We start from the raw sequence: 14,864 nt of genomic DNA, 5'->3' as shown, positions 1-14,864 counted from the left end.
AAATTTTGTGTGAATAATTGTACATAAATATAGGCTTAAAAAAGCGGCCAAACGATGAATAGTTACAAACTTGTGTAAGAGTATGAAATAAAAATAAGCCAAACTGTAATTAATTACGTAAAAAAAAATATTATTGTAAATATGTTATTAATCGTGCAGAATAAATAAATTTTACTCAAAACGGTTTTTTTTTTTTTACTTTTTTTAATGTGAATATTTTTTGACAAAGAACCAAAACTTTAGCATATAGAGACAGGAATATAATACAACATTTATTAATAAGTTTTGAGAGACAGGGTTGTATTTTCTACTGTTGTTCCGTTAAATCATGTTAAAGATAACGTAGAAGATTAAGAATTATCCCTAAATTCTTAAATGTTTAAAAGCTTAAGTTTCTGAAGTCAAAATAATGTGAAAACAAAAACAAAATGAAGTTTGTTGTTATGTACCCAAAGATAATTGAGGGGATGTTGAAACAAAATATTTAAATACTAAATTCTTACCGTAAAAGAGTGTTAGTTTTAGGCTTAATTAGGTTTAGACTTTTTACGAGCAATGGCATCTTCTACAGCTTTTAATTGTTTAAGCAGCTCTTCCCTTCGGGAATTTGTGGCTTTAGCAGCGGCTATACTCAAAGCCAATGCCCCTCCCTTCTTGTGAGTCGGTGACGCTGGTCTTTTACGACTTCCACTTAAAAGTGACGAGGTTTTTGGTCTAGAACCATCTTCACCAACTGAAGTGAAATATTTTTCAGGGTATTTAGTTATATTTTAGTATAACTCTATAATGCACTTCATAAGTATGGGTCAAAACTCAAAAGGATAACTCCGGTGACGGCCTATAAATAACAATAACGCCCCCGTCCGGTGACGGACTATAAATAACAATAACGCCCCCGTCCGGTGACGGACTATAAATAACAATAACTCCCCCCTCCGGTGACGGACTATAAATAACAATAACTCCCCCCCTCCGGTGACGGACTAAAGAAATAACAATAACTCCCCCCTCCGGTGACGGACTAGAGTAACAACAACGCCCCCCCCCCTCCGGTGACGGACTAAAGAAATAACAACAACGCGCCCCTCATGTGACGGACTATAAAAAACAACGCCCCTCCGGTGACGGACTATAAAAAACAACGCCCCTCCAGTGACGGACTATAAAAAACAACGCCCCTCCGGTGACGGACTATAAAAAACAACGCCCCTCCGGTGACGGACTATAAAAAACAACGCCCCTCCGGTGACGGACTATAAAAAACAACGCCCCTCCGGTGACGGACTATAAAAAACAACGCCCCTCCGGTGACGGACTATAAATAACAATAACGCCCCCGTCCGGTGACGGACTATAAATAACAATAACGCCCCCGTCCGGTGACGGACTATAAATAACAATAACTCCCCCCTCCGGTGACGGACTATAAATAACAATAACGCCCCCGTCCGGTGACGGACTATAAATAACAATAACTCCCCCCTCCGGTGACGGACTATAAATAACAATAACTCCCCCCTCCGGTGACGGACTATAAATAACAATAACGCCCCCGTCCGGTGACGGACTATAAAAAACAACGCCCCTCCGGTGACGGACTATAAAAAACAACGCCCCTCCGGTGACGGACTATAAAAAACAACGCCCCTCCGGTGACGGACTATAAAAAACAACGCCCCCGTCCGGTGACGGACTATAAAAAACAACGCCCCCGTCCGGTGACGGACTATAAATAACAATAACGCCCCCGTCCGGTGACGGACTATAAATAACAATAACGCCCCCGTCCGGTGACGGACTATAAATAACAATAACGCCCCCGTCCGGTGACGGACTATAAATAACAATAACGCCCCCGTCCGGTGACGGACTATAAATAACAATAACTCCCCCCTCCGGTGACGGACTATAAATAACAATAACTCCCCCCCTCCGGTGACGGACTAAAGAAATAACATTAACTCCCCCCCTCCGGTGACGGACTATAAATAACAATAACTCCCCCCCTCCGGTGACGGACTAAAGAAATAACAATAACTCCCCCCTCCGGTGACGGACTAGAGTAACAACAACGCCCCCCCCCCTCCGGTGACGGACTAAAGAAATAACAACAACGCGCCCCTCATGTGACGGACTATAAAAAACAACGCCCCTCCGGTGACGGACTATAAAAAACAACGCCCCTCCAGTGACGGACTATAAAAAACAACGCCCCTCCAGTGACGGACTATAAAAAACAACGCCCCTCCGGTGACGGACTATAAAAAACAACGCCCCTCCGGTGACAGACTATAAAAAACAACGCCCCTCCGGTGACAGACTATAAAAAACAACGCCCCTCCGGTGACAGACTATAAAAAACAACGCCCCTCCGGTGACGGACTATAAAAAACAACGCCCCTCCGGTGACAGACTATAAAAAACAACGCCCCTCCGGTGACGGACTATAAAAAACAACGCCCCTCCGGTGACGGACTATAAAAAACAACGCCCCTCCAGTGACGGACTATAAAAAACAACGCCCCTCCGGTGACGGACTATAAAAAACAACGCCCCTCCGGTGAGACTATAAAAAACAACGCCCCTCCGGTGACAGACTATAAAAAACAACGCCCCTCCGGTGACGGACTATAAAAAACAACGCCCCTCCGGTGACGGACTATAAAAAACAACGCCCCTCCAGTGACGGACTATAAAAAACAACGCCCCTCCAGTGACGGACTATAAAAAACAACGCCCCCCCGGTGACGGACTATAAAAAACAACGCCCCTCCGGTGAGACTATAAAAAACAACGCCCCTCCGGTGACAGACTATAAAAAACAACGCCCCTCCGGTGACGGACTATAAAAAACAACGCCCCTCCGGTGACGGACTATAAATAACAATAACGCCCCTGTCCGGTGACGGACTATAAATAACAATAACGCCCCTCCGGTAACGGACTATAAATAACAATAACGCCCCCGTCCGGTGACGGACTATAAATAACAATAACGCCCCCGTCCGGTGACGGACTATAAATAACAATAACGCCCCCGTCCGGTGACGGACTATAAATAACAATAACGCCCCCGTCCGGTGACGGACTATAAATAACAATAACGCCCCCGTCCGGTGACGGACTATAAATAACAATAACTCCCCCCTCCGGTGACGGACTATAAATAACAATAACTCCCCCCCTCCGGTGACGGACTAAAGAAATAACATTAACTCCCCCCCTCCGGTGACGGACTATAAATAACAATAACTCCCCCCCTCCGGTGACGGACTAAAGAAATAACAATAACTCCCCCCTCCGGTGACGGACTAGAGTAACAACAACGCCCCCCCCCTCCGGTGACGGACTAAAGAAATAACAACAACGCGCCCCTCATGTGACGGACTATAAAAAACAACGCCCCTCCGGTGACGGACTATAAAAAACAACGCCCCTCCAGTGACGGACTATAAAAAACAACGCCCCTCCAGTGACGGACTATAAAAAACAACGCCCCTCCGGTGACGGACTATAAAAAACAACGCCCCTCCGGTGACAGACTATAAAAAACAACGCCCCTCCGGTGACAGACTATAAAAAACAACGCCCCTCCGGTGACAGACTATAAAAAACAACGCCCCTCCGGTGACAGACTATAAAAAACAACGCCCCTCCGGTGACGGACTATAAAAAACAACGCCCCTCCGGTGACAGACTATAAAAAACAACGCCCCTCCGGTGACGGACTATAAAAAACAACGCCCCTCCGGTGACGGACTATAAAAAACAACGCCCCTCCAGTGACGGACTATAAAAAACAACGCCCCTCCGGTGACGGACTATAAAAAACAACGCCCCTCCGGTGAGACTATAAAAAACAACGCCCCTCCGGTGACAGACTATAAAAAACAACGCCCCTCCGGTGACGGACTATAAAAAACAACGCCCCTCCGGTGACGGACTATAAAAAACAACGCCCCTCCAGTGACGGACTATAAAAAACAACGCCCCTCCAGTGACGGACTATAAAAAACAACGCCCCTCCGGTGACGGACTATAAAAAACAACGCCCCTCCGGTGAGACTATAAAAAACAACGCCCCTCCGGTGACAGACTATAAAAAACAACGCCCCTCCGGTGACGGACTATAAAAAACAACGCCCCTCCGGTGACGGACTATAAATAACAATAACGCCCCTGTCCGGTGACGGACTATAAATAACAATAACGCCCCTCCGGTAACGGACTATAAATAACAATAACGCCCCCGTCCGGTGACGGACTATAAATAACAATAACGCCCCCGTCTGGTGACGGACTAAAGAAATAATTTTTATACCTCTTTCTTGGTGTTTGTTTGGCCTATTGTCAGTTTTAACGGGGGATTTATCCAAGGTACTCTGCTTCTGTTGCTAAAATATATTGAAAATATCGTAGATTCAATCAACCTTAAACATTTTATCATGATGGAGACGAACCTTTGCGAGTAAATTTAGTTTTATGGGCGCTTTCTGACCACCTTGTTTGATTAAATCTTTCGACTGTTTCGACACCATCAATGGAATTGTAAGACTCGTTGGATCATCGTAATTTGAAGCTTTAGGGTGATCATCAAACTCCGTGAAGTGTCGATCATGGGCTCTTTTACTTTCCTTAGGAGGTCGTTCTTTTCCTTTAGCTTCCGCGGGTACTCTACCACCACCACCAAGGGCTGGGTCTTTCTTAGCCGGTGGTACTTTGTCACCTGGAGGTCGTCTTACAGCAGCTGGACAACAATTTAAAGACATCTCAAGACCTACAGTTTGAAGTAGAGGCTAAAGGTATTGGAAACACGTACCAGGAATGCCTTTGGCCAATGCCTTCGCCTTGGATTTCGTTTTGCCAGTCTCAGAACCAGACGATGAGTGTGAAATGCTACTGGACACAGAGGAGACGCTGCTCATACTGACACTGCGACTGATAGACCTGGATCTGGATCGAGATTGGGAACTTGTATGGCTAGACCTTCGAAAATTTAGTTTTTTTCGATCCGAATAAAGATACACACACAAAAACACAGGACACCACCTAAGAAGAGCTACAGAAATTCTGAGAGAAAGTGTTTGAAAGGAAATCAAACCTGCTGGGGGACCTGGATGCAGAGTGACTCGATTCACTGCCACTGTGAGTTCCACCAAGGGCTTTTCTTTCCCTAATTTAAATAATCCAAAAAAATTTGTTTCCACGATGTCCGAAGAACCCAGGGTTCATACAACTTTTGGAAAACAAATTTGCCCTGAGATTTATGGGAGGTTTTTCCCCATATACTTCCCTGAGTTTTCCAGGTTTTTCCCGTATATGGAGTATCCTATGGAGCAAATGTTAACGAAGAAGGAGGATGGGCAAATAGGACTATTACATAATCAAAGGACATCCCCGTATCTCTAATATAACCAGAGTTATGAGCCTCCAAAGTATAGTGCAATGTTAATCCTATGGAGGGTATGTTCACGAACATTTTGCTCAATTACTCGGCCCCTGTTTGTCGTAGCCCTACGTTTTTAGTATGGTTGGATGGGGGACAAAATGGACTATAACATACACAAAGGACATCCCCGTATATATACTAGAACCAGAGTTACGAGCCTCCAAAGTTGGGTCTAATGTTAATCATATGGAGGGAATGTTCACGAACATTTTCCTCAATTACTCGGCCCCTGTTTGTCGTAGCCCTACGTTTTTAGTATGGTTGGATGGGGGACAAAATGGACTATAACATACACAAAGGACATCCCCGTATATATACTAGAACCAGAGTTACGAGCCTCCAAAGTTGGGTCTAATGTTAATCCTATGGAGGGTATGTTCACGAACATTTTGCTCAATTACTCGGCCCCTGTTTGTCGTAGCCCTAAGTTTGTAGTATGGTTGGATGGGGGACAAATTGGACTATAACATACACAAAGGACATCCCCGTATATATACTAGAACCAGAGTTAAGAGCCTCCAAAGTTGGGTCTAATGTTAATCCTATGGAGGGAATGTTTACGAACATTTTCCTCAATTACTCGGCCCCTGTTTGTTGTAGCCCTACATTTTTAGTATGGTTGGATGGGGGACAAATTGGACTATAACATAAACAAAGGACATCCCCGTATCTCTAATATAACCACAGTTACGAGCCTCCAAAGTATAGTGTAATGTTAATCCTATGGAGGGGGGTATGTTCACGAACATTTTCCTCAATTACTCGGCCCTTGTTTGTCGCAGCCGTAAGTATTTAGTATGGTTGGATGGGGGACAAATTGGACTATAACATACTCAAAGGACATCCCCGTATCTCTAGTAGAACTAGAGTTATGAGCCTCCAAAGTTTAGTGTAATGTTAATCCTATGGAGGGGAGTATTTTTTACGAACATTTTGCTAAATTACTCGGCCCCTGTTTGACGCAAATTTCCCTGATTCCCTAAATTTTACGAAAAATTATAAATTTCCCTTAGTTTTTCCTGAGGACCGTTTTTGTCAACTACTAATTTCCCTAATTTTTCCAGGTTATCCCTGTTTTCCAAGTTGGTATGAACCCTAGAACCCTGAATAATAAATATATTTACCTAAAATCAGGTTTCGCTTTAGCCGATGTCTTAGGTACAGGTGGAACAGCGTGCTTCCTTTCCTTAGTCTTCATCATCAACGACGGATCCCTTAATCTGGCACCCATCGGTGGCGGCGACAAAGGAGAAGGTGATTTGGGTCCAACTTTGGGTTTCTTTCGTTCCATAGGAGGTGATTTTCGTTGCTTCTGTTTGCCTTCAATCGGATACTGACGCTTTGGCATAGGGGGAGATTGTCGAATGACGCGAATGGGTGACGTGTTTTTCAGCTGCTTCTTAGAGGAAGGGTTTGGCGAATTCATTTTACGTGGAGGCGGAGTTCGTCTAGTCGGAGAAAATTTGCTCGGTGGTGATAAATCCACGATATTGTGAACAGGCGACGGACCTCGACCTATCGGAGGTCTAGTTGGCGGGCTACTGTTTCGAGCCCTTTGATGATTAATGACAATGCCAAGGCAAAAATGTGACCTTAAGCGACCATCACCCAGCGTGTAGTTCAAATTGAACATGGTATACTTATACTTACAATGTTGGGCTTCTCATTAAAGGATCTCTCATGTTTGCAGGAGGTGGAGCTCGACGTCTTGGCTCATAAAGATCTCTCTCAAAAGATCGACCACCACCAGCAGCTGGTGGCGATTTATTATAACGAAATCCCGGTCGAACTGCGCCTTCTCTAGATGGCGCTCGCGGGTGACTTCTTGATCGAGACCTGGCCCCCCCAAAAAATTTACAATCTGTAAGCCTATCTACTTAAGTTAAACTAAATTAGGTTGGTTTGTTTGTACCTTTCCGAGCTAAAATGCGAACTCTTCGAATAAGAACTCCTGGAGTCAAAAGAGGACCTTGAAGAGCTATAGAAAAGGTAAATAAAATAAGCTTGTCGAACTTTCATAGAAGCAGAAGTGAGATGAGACTAGAAGTAAAGGGCTCTAGCATTGATCTTGGCACTAGTGAACAAATTTGAGGATTTTATGCCACCGCTTCCATCGCGCCTACACTAGAGAGAAAAAAATTGGTCGAGTTCCAAAAACATTTCCTACCCCCGCCCTTCCCCTCAACCTAAAGTGGCGGAACACGGACGCGGGTGCTTGAATCTAGTTCGGCCATCTACCAGCACGAGCGAAGATCACGTTTTGGAGGGGAAATTCTGAAACCGCCACCAGAGGGCCAACCGTTGGTGTGTTATCAAGAATATTCATTTCACTTTCGCCAAGTGAAGAATTTGGTTAGCTCAGTACTTCCAGTCTCATCTCACTTCTGATAGAAGTAGCAGTATCGCTAACCTAGAAGAATACGACCTAGATGATCCTGATGAGTACGATCTTCGACCAGATCTTGGTTGAGAGCGGCTACGCCTTCCTTTAGGTGTTTTTGACCTAAACCATTAAGTAATTAAGATCAAAATTAAAATTAAGATTATAACAGAGTCCGTGTCACAATTAATACCTTCTCCATGGATCTTGCCATTCATCAGCTCGTCCTCTAGGAGCTTGAGCTTCACGATAGCGTTCATCTTGCCAACGTTCAGGTTCAGGGGACCTTCTTTCAAACCTGCGCATAGACAGAATCGTTCGATCAAAAAACGCTTCCCTCAAAACTTGAATTTAAGTTCCAACTTGTTATTGTCGCGATATGGCTTTCCACCCCCCAATTATAATATTAACCATTTTCCTCCAATCGAAAATGTGAACAATATTAGTTGTTCCCCCACATAAGCTTAAGTCATGTATTGTATGTAAATTAGCCAATACTTACCACCAATTAACGGAAAATGTTGAGATTTTTTTGTTTGTTAAATAAGAAACTAATACATCCCTAATCTAATTATTTAAACTAATTAACCAAAGTTCGTGCGTCACTTTTTGCATTTAGTAAAAAACTTGTTAACTAGTAATAATAAAACTGATAAAACTACTAACTCCTAACGAAACCGAATAAGAATTTTTCCTCAATTAGACTCGATAACTTTTTTTTTGTAAAAGTTCGTTCTTCACTTTTTTTTTTTTGGTTTTGGCTTTTGGTTTTGGTTTAAATTTCTCCAACAAACAGGTTCCGCGAAATTATGGAGAATTACTTACGTCTCATTCAAATTTCCTCTAAAAAACCGGGGATATAAAAAAACCGGGGATATTTTAAAGAACTGCCTTTTTTGGATGAACGTAGTTACTCTTTCAAAACAACACAACTAAAAATAACTCCGCTAACCCTACCCTTAAACTACGACTTTTTAAGAGAGAGAAATTTCGGGGGCCATTTTCGCGACGGAATTTGTTTTAATTCCGTTTCAAAACTAATGACGTGACGGAAACTTTTTTGAATTTAACTTTTAAAACACGAAAATATATAATAAATATTAAACTTCTTCGTGTAAAAACACTTTTTCACTAAATTTCCGCACCTGTACCGGTAAAAGTTTGACAACAAATAATGATCAAAGTTAGACACAATGAACGAAGAGGGCTCTCGTTAAATGGTACAGCCTAAGACATTACCAACTTCTTAGACCCACCAAATAAGAGGCAATTAATTAGTAAAATAATTAATTCACAATTATAACAAAAAATTATTTCAATTGTTAATTAATGGTCTGAATTAACTGTATTCAGATTAAACTAAAACCTGTCAAATTTCATGCAATAAATCGCGCTTAATCTCAAAACAATTTACTTTTCTCTTTCCATAGACCTTGGATACCGTCTCTGCCGTTCTTTTTCATGAAATTCCTATAAACAAAAGTGATTATAATTATAATTAAACTAATCATAATACTTCAATTAAAAATGTTCTGGGGATAAAAATCGATTAATTTAAAAGCAATAGAAATGATTAGCAGGGTTCATACAACTTTTGGAAAACTAATTTCCCTGAGATTTATGGGAGGTTTTTCCCCATATACTTACTTCCCTGAGTTTTCCAGGTTTTTCCCGTATATGGAGTATCCTATGGAGCCAATGTTAACGAAGGAGGGGGGGGGCAAATAGGACTATAACATAATCAAAGGACATCCCCGTATCTCTAGTAGAACCAGAGTTATGAGCCTCCAAAGTATAGTGTAATGTTAATCCTATGGAGGGGGGGTATGTTCACGAACATTTTCCTCAATTACTCGGCCCCAGTTTGTCGTAGCCCTACGTTTTTAGTATGGTTAAATGGGGGATAAATAGGACTATAACATACTCAAAGGACATCCCCGTATATCTAGTAGAACCAGAGTTATGAGCCTCCAAAGTATAGTGTAATGTTAATCCTATGGAGGGAATGTTCACGAACATTTTGCTTAATTACTCGGCCCCTGTTTGTCGTAGCCCTAAGATTTTAGTATGGTTGGAAGGGGGACAAATTGGACTATAACATACTCAAAGGACATCCCCTATCTCTAGTAGAACCAGAGTTATAAGCCTCCAAAGTTGGGTCTAATGTTAATTCTATGGAGGGGGTTGTTTACGAACATTTTGCTTAATTACTCGACCCCAGTTTGTCTTAGTCCCAAGTCTTTAGTATGGTTGGATGGGGGGCAAATAGGACTATAACATACTCAAAGGACATCCCCGTATCTCTAGTAGAACCAGAGTTATGAGCCTCCAAAATATAGTGTAATGTTAATCCTATGGAAAGTATGTTTATGAACATTTTGCTTAATTATTCGGCCCCTGTTTGACGCAAATTTCCCTGATTTCCCTGAATTTTACTAAGATTTCGAAATTTCCCTGAGGTTTTTGTCAACTATTTATTTCCCTGATTTTTCCAGGTTTGTATGAACCCTGATTAGCCTTATGGAACTCGAATTCTTACTCTATCAAAATCAGGTCTATTCCAACGAACTTCAAAATTTTCATAATGTCCGCCTCTCCAACGTTCTTGGATTTCTCTTTCCTCCAAATTATCATAAGGGTCATCTATATCATCTCTGTAAAAATATTAAAAATGTTTAAGCGCCCAAAACCACTAACTAACTACCATCTAAATCAAAATTAATTACTTATAATATCCTCCAGGTTCAGAGGGTCTTCTATAACTTGGTCCATACTTATCCATATCACGCTCATAAATTCGATCCGGATTTTCTATGCTCAAGTTCATTCGTTTCTCTTCAAAGTCCGTTTCCTGTTCCTTCCTTCTATTGGCTTTCTTCATAATCTGCTTGATTTAGAAAAAAATATGTTTCGTTTTTAAAGGTGTCGAGCTACGCAAAGAAATAAGCTAAATTTAACGACGCGAGTGCCAAGGCTTAACGCGCTATTTTTAACTACCAAATTTGGGTTATAATGAAGGGCCATCTGCATCACAGAAGAAACGACGCATCGTTTTGATGGATTACACACAATAACCGCCCTGCGGTGACGGGCTACAAATAATAAGGTCCGCCCCCTCCGGTGACGGGCTACAAATAATACAACCCGCCCCCTCCGGTGACGGGCTACAAATAATAAGGCCCGCCCCCTCCGGTGACGGGCTACAAACAATAGACGCCCTCCCAGCTAAGCCTTGGCACACGCATCGTGAATAAGGTCGATTAGCGCGCATTGATAAATACCTCCTTGGCGTGTCTTAGACCTCTTTCCCAAGCCGATTCCACTGGAGGTGGTTCTTCCATAGGCGGAAAAGGTCTAAAATCAGGTCCCATCTTCAATGATAAATACATTTTAAGTTTAACAGTTCAAAGTTCAATAATCTGCAAAAAAAAAGTCTTACCATGGGTCTCATTCTTGGGTGAGGTGGTAACGGGGGCATTTTCATCATGGGCATTGGTGGAGGCATAGGAGGGGGCGGTCCTGGCATCATCATCATACTGGCTGGCATTGAAGGTTTGGGTGCGGCAAACATGTTATAGTTGCCCTTATCATTGACACCAGGATGAATGAATCGACATGATGAACCCCAAGTACACTGGCCTTTATTGAAAAATCGGCAATTGGGTCTCGGGAAACCTTTACGAACTGAGGTACCGTCCTTAACTTCCCCTTCCTCTAAATCATCTTCCTGCATAGAACGAACAAGGCTTAACTTAACTCACTTTTGCATATGAAAACTTTATCTAAGATAGTTTAAACACATGGAGAATTCATACCATTTACACCAGGAGGACAAAAGCTGACGGGTTTCTGTCCTCCAGGTAGCCAGGCCCCCTGGTGTAAATGGTATCAATCCTCCATGTGTGAAAACTATCTATACATAGTTTTCAGGCTAGGAGGACTCAGGACTCATACCATTTACACAAGGAGACCAGGCTACTTGGAGGACAAAAGGGCAGACTATTTTGTCCTCCAGGTAGTCTGGCCGCCTGGTGTAAATGGTATGAATCCTCCATGTGTGAAAACTATCTATACATAGTTTTCAGGCTAGGAGGACTCAGGATTCATACCATTTACACAAGGAGACCAGGCTACTTGGAGGACAAAAGGGCAGACTATTTTGTCCTCCAAGTACACTGGAGTCCTGGTGTAAATTGAATGGTTTGAAAACTATGTTTACGATACAATTACAAATGAGAGACATTATAGCATACATCAGTAACTTCACCATCATCAGCTTCCCCTTCTTCCTGATCAGTTTTATCACTCTAAAATTATATTAACGAACACATTACTTACCATAATAATTATCTGGTTTTGGTACACGGAGGTCAATATACGCTTACTTTATTAGTCTTAGAAGGTTGATCCATTTTTATAAGTTTCCTTTCTTTAACCTCTTTTGGTTTAGGTGACTTAACTTCACCATCATCATCATCATCCTCATCTTCGTCCACCTTTTTCTTCTCAGTCTTCACAACAACCAGACTTTCATCGCTAATCTCATCTTTAATAATGACCGAACTCTCCTTCTCCTCAATAAGAGGCTCTTCCTCCTTTTCTTGAACTTCTTCCTCAAAATCTAGTTCACCCTCTAATGTTTCTACCGTTTTACTATCCATGGGTTTATCTTTCATCAAACTCTGAGGATGTTCAACTTTTATCGGGGCTTTATACAAAACTTTCTGAGGGGAACTTGACGAGTCTGAAGATTTAATTCCCCTATCATCCACCGATCTTCCAGTAAAAGACCTCGGAGAACGATGTTTTTGAGGAGATGGGGATCGAACATTATCGGGTGAAGGTGACCTGACATTATCATCGGGAGAAGGTGATCTAACATTGTCTGGTGATGGTGATCTTGGGTTATCCGGAGAGGGTGATCTAGGGTTATCGAAAGGAGAAGGGGATCGTACATTTTCAGGTGATGGTGATCTTGGGTTATCAGTTGGTGAAGGGGATCTAGGGTTTCCTCCTTCCGGTGATGGTGAATGTATATTATCTGGTGAAGGTGAACGTATATATCCTTTAGTTGCGGGAGTTCTTTTATGAGAGGGTGAAGAATCAGGGGATGGTGATCTTTGATTATCTGGTGAGGGTGATCTTCTATAATTGGTGGGGGGTGGTGGTGGCATAGCACCACGTGATGACCTTGGATTATCAGGCGATGGTGATCTTGGATTATCATCTGGAGATTGAGGTCCTTCGATAGACTTTACAACGCTACTTCCACCTCTGGATGATTGAGATGATTCATCCCCTGATTGGGAGGCATTATCCGGAGTCATGGGACGCGGAGCACCAGGTGACATTGGTGTATAACCAGGAGATGGTGCGGGTTCATCAGGAGACATTGGTGTTTCATCGGGCGACATAGGTGTTTCATCATCGGGCGACATTGGGGTATCGTTACTAGGGGATTCAGGGCCATCTAAGCTTCCAACACTGTCCAATCTTACAGGCTTGGAGTATTCCGGTACAGGACTGCTTATTTGAGGTTGTTCCGGGCTACTCATCTCCACATTATCTGAGCTATCGTTAGAACCATTTGACGATTCATCTTGATCCATAATTACTAATTATAATTAGATGTTTTTTGTAATTAAAATTTTTTTTCGCCAAGGCTTAGCTAAGAAAACCAAACCCTTGATCGTTTTTACTAATGCTAGTTTTCATATTATTAGATTCTTGAAAGGTTTACTTTTGAAGAATTAAATTTACCTCAATATTTCATTACAATTAATAATTTAAGTAATTAAAAAAATTTAAGATCGATTAGACCGAAAACACGTACCGGTTCTTTGTTGCAATGTTGTGTCCAGGGGGACACAGACTCTACAGAGAACTATATTTGGATTTTACACGTCCTGCCTCCGTGATGCCTCCACTCCTATATATAGCAGGGAGGATGGAGGAATGAATAATAGCATCAATTTAGGAAACTTATGAGCAGCACCGATGAAGTTTTGAACGTTTGGCGGGAACCGACAAGATTCAAAAACATTTAATATTCATACCATGGATGAAGGATGCGCGTGAGGAAATTTGTTTTCACTCTACAGGATAGGCAACTCCCTATCTCGAACGACAGCTTATTCTGTATACACTCTGTTACAACGTCGGTTGTCAGCACGCGCAAACCTAGGTGTCTATGTAACCTAGCTTTGTACGTGCTGTCAAGAGACAAAAAACTTCAGGATCTTCAGGATTTAAAATATCCGCGAGTTTTTTAGCTCGAGTGCACGGACCTCTAGACCTTAGTTTCAAATGCGTGTAGTAGACTGTATGCAATTTCACACGTATTTGAAACAAGGCCTAGAGGTCCGTGCACTCGAGCTAAAAAAACTCGCGGATATTTTAAATCCTGAAGATCCTGAAGTTTTTTGTCTCTTGACAGCACGTACAAAGCTACGTTACATAGAGAAATAGCTTTGCGCGTGCTGACAACCGACGTTGTAACAGAGTGTATACAGAATATTCTGTCGTTCGAGATAGGGAGTTGCCTATCCTGTAGAGTGAAAACAAATTTCCTCACGCGCATCCTTCAAGTTGAAGTTCATCCATGTTCATACTTTCAAAAACAATCAAGGAAAACGAGTTGTCTTGCAAATTTTGAAAGTATTTTACGTTAAAATATTTATTTCTAATAAGTTTAGTATAAATATTTATGTAATTGCCTAATGTATCGTTAATAATTGTAATACTTGTTAAAGATAATTTGATACTAAAGTTGGAATATTTTATTTTCGTGTACAGTTTAGAAATTCTAAATTAACTTTGCGTAAACCTCTACCTGGCGTAAATAGGCCTATGTCATTAAACTCTGTCTAATTTTATGTAAGGATTTATATAATTCACTGAATTATTGCCCTTGCTCATGGCAACCATAATCAGGAATAACCCGGATATATTCCTTATACAGGGTGTTTCTGAAAAGTCCATCACAAATTAAGGGGCGTGTTTATGGGACCAAACTGAGCGGAAAGTACCAAAGAA

At 41.9% G+C, this 14,864-nt stretch overlaps 1 protein-coding gene across 4 annotated transcripts; it reads right to left on the bottom strand.

Moving 5' to 3' along the window:
* Window positions 1-184: 184 nt before the first annotated feature.
* On the bottom strand, window positions 185-13,778 carry LOC149702780 (uncharacterized). 4 transcript variants are annotated; one of them, XM_089866698.1, is made up of 18 exons: window positions 13,663-13,778; window positions 12,215-13,443; window positions 12,083-12,136; window positions 11,269-11,556; window positions 11,111-11,200; window positions 10,556-10,716; window positions 10,369-10,483; window positions 9,244-9,299; window positions 8,023-8,127; window positions 7,860-7,952; window positions 7,362-7,427; window positions 7,100-7,285; window positions 6,574-7,002; window positions 5,102-5,173; window positions 4,820-4,986; window positions 4,461-4,747; window positions 4,322-4,394; window positions 185-733 (listed from the first exon to the last, which is right to left on the bottom strand). In XM_089866698.1, exons 2-18 carry the CDS (start codon window positions 13,436-13,438, stop codon window positions 528-530), a joined length of 3,672 nt encoding a protein of 1,223 aa, XP_089722824.1. In that variant the 5' UTR covers window positions 13,439-13,443; window positions 13,663-13,778; the 3' UTR covers window positions 185-527. The 4 variants fall into 4 exon arrangements, with proteins under 4 accessions (XP_089722824.1, XP_089722825.1, XP_089722826.1 ...); XM_089866699.1 differs by having other exon boundaries at window positions 13,590-13,719; XM_089866700.1 differs by having other exon boundaries at window positions 10,556-10,713; window positions 12,215-13,721.
* Between the last annotated feature and the right edge of the window lie 1,086 nt (window positions 13,779-14,864).

The sequence above is a fragment of the Phalangium opilio genome, unplaced genomic scaffold (assembly GCF_054372755.1).
Source record: "Phalangium opilio isolate 3A_F unplaced genomic scaffold, DU_Popi_V2 ptg000017l_1, whole genome shotgun sequence".
NCBI classification, from domain to species: domain Eukaryota; kingdom Metazoa; phylum Arthropoda; class Arachnida; order Opiliones; family Phalangiidae; genus Phalangium; species Phalangium opilio.
This window is presented reverse-complemented; position numbering and strand designations above follow the sequence as displayed.

What these genes read in the sequence shown, in the direction of transcription:
- LOC149702780 (XM_089866698.1), bottom strand. Translation starts at nt 13,438, where the DNA reads ATGGATCAAGATGAATCGTCAAATGGTTCTAACGATAGCTCAGATAAT. An exon ending in TGGCAAGATCCATGGAGAAG is followed by an intron (nt 7,953 to 8,022) that starts GTATTAATTGTG and finishes TTAATGGTTTAG; the next exon opens with GTCAAAAACACCTAAAGGAA. An exon ending in ATTGGCCAAAGGCATTCCTG is followed by an intron (nt 4,748 to 4,819) that starts GTACGTGTTTCC and finishes ATTGTTGTCCAG; the next exon opens with CTGCTGTAAGACGACCTCCA.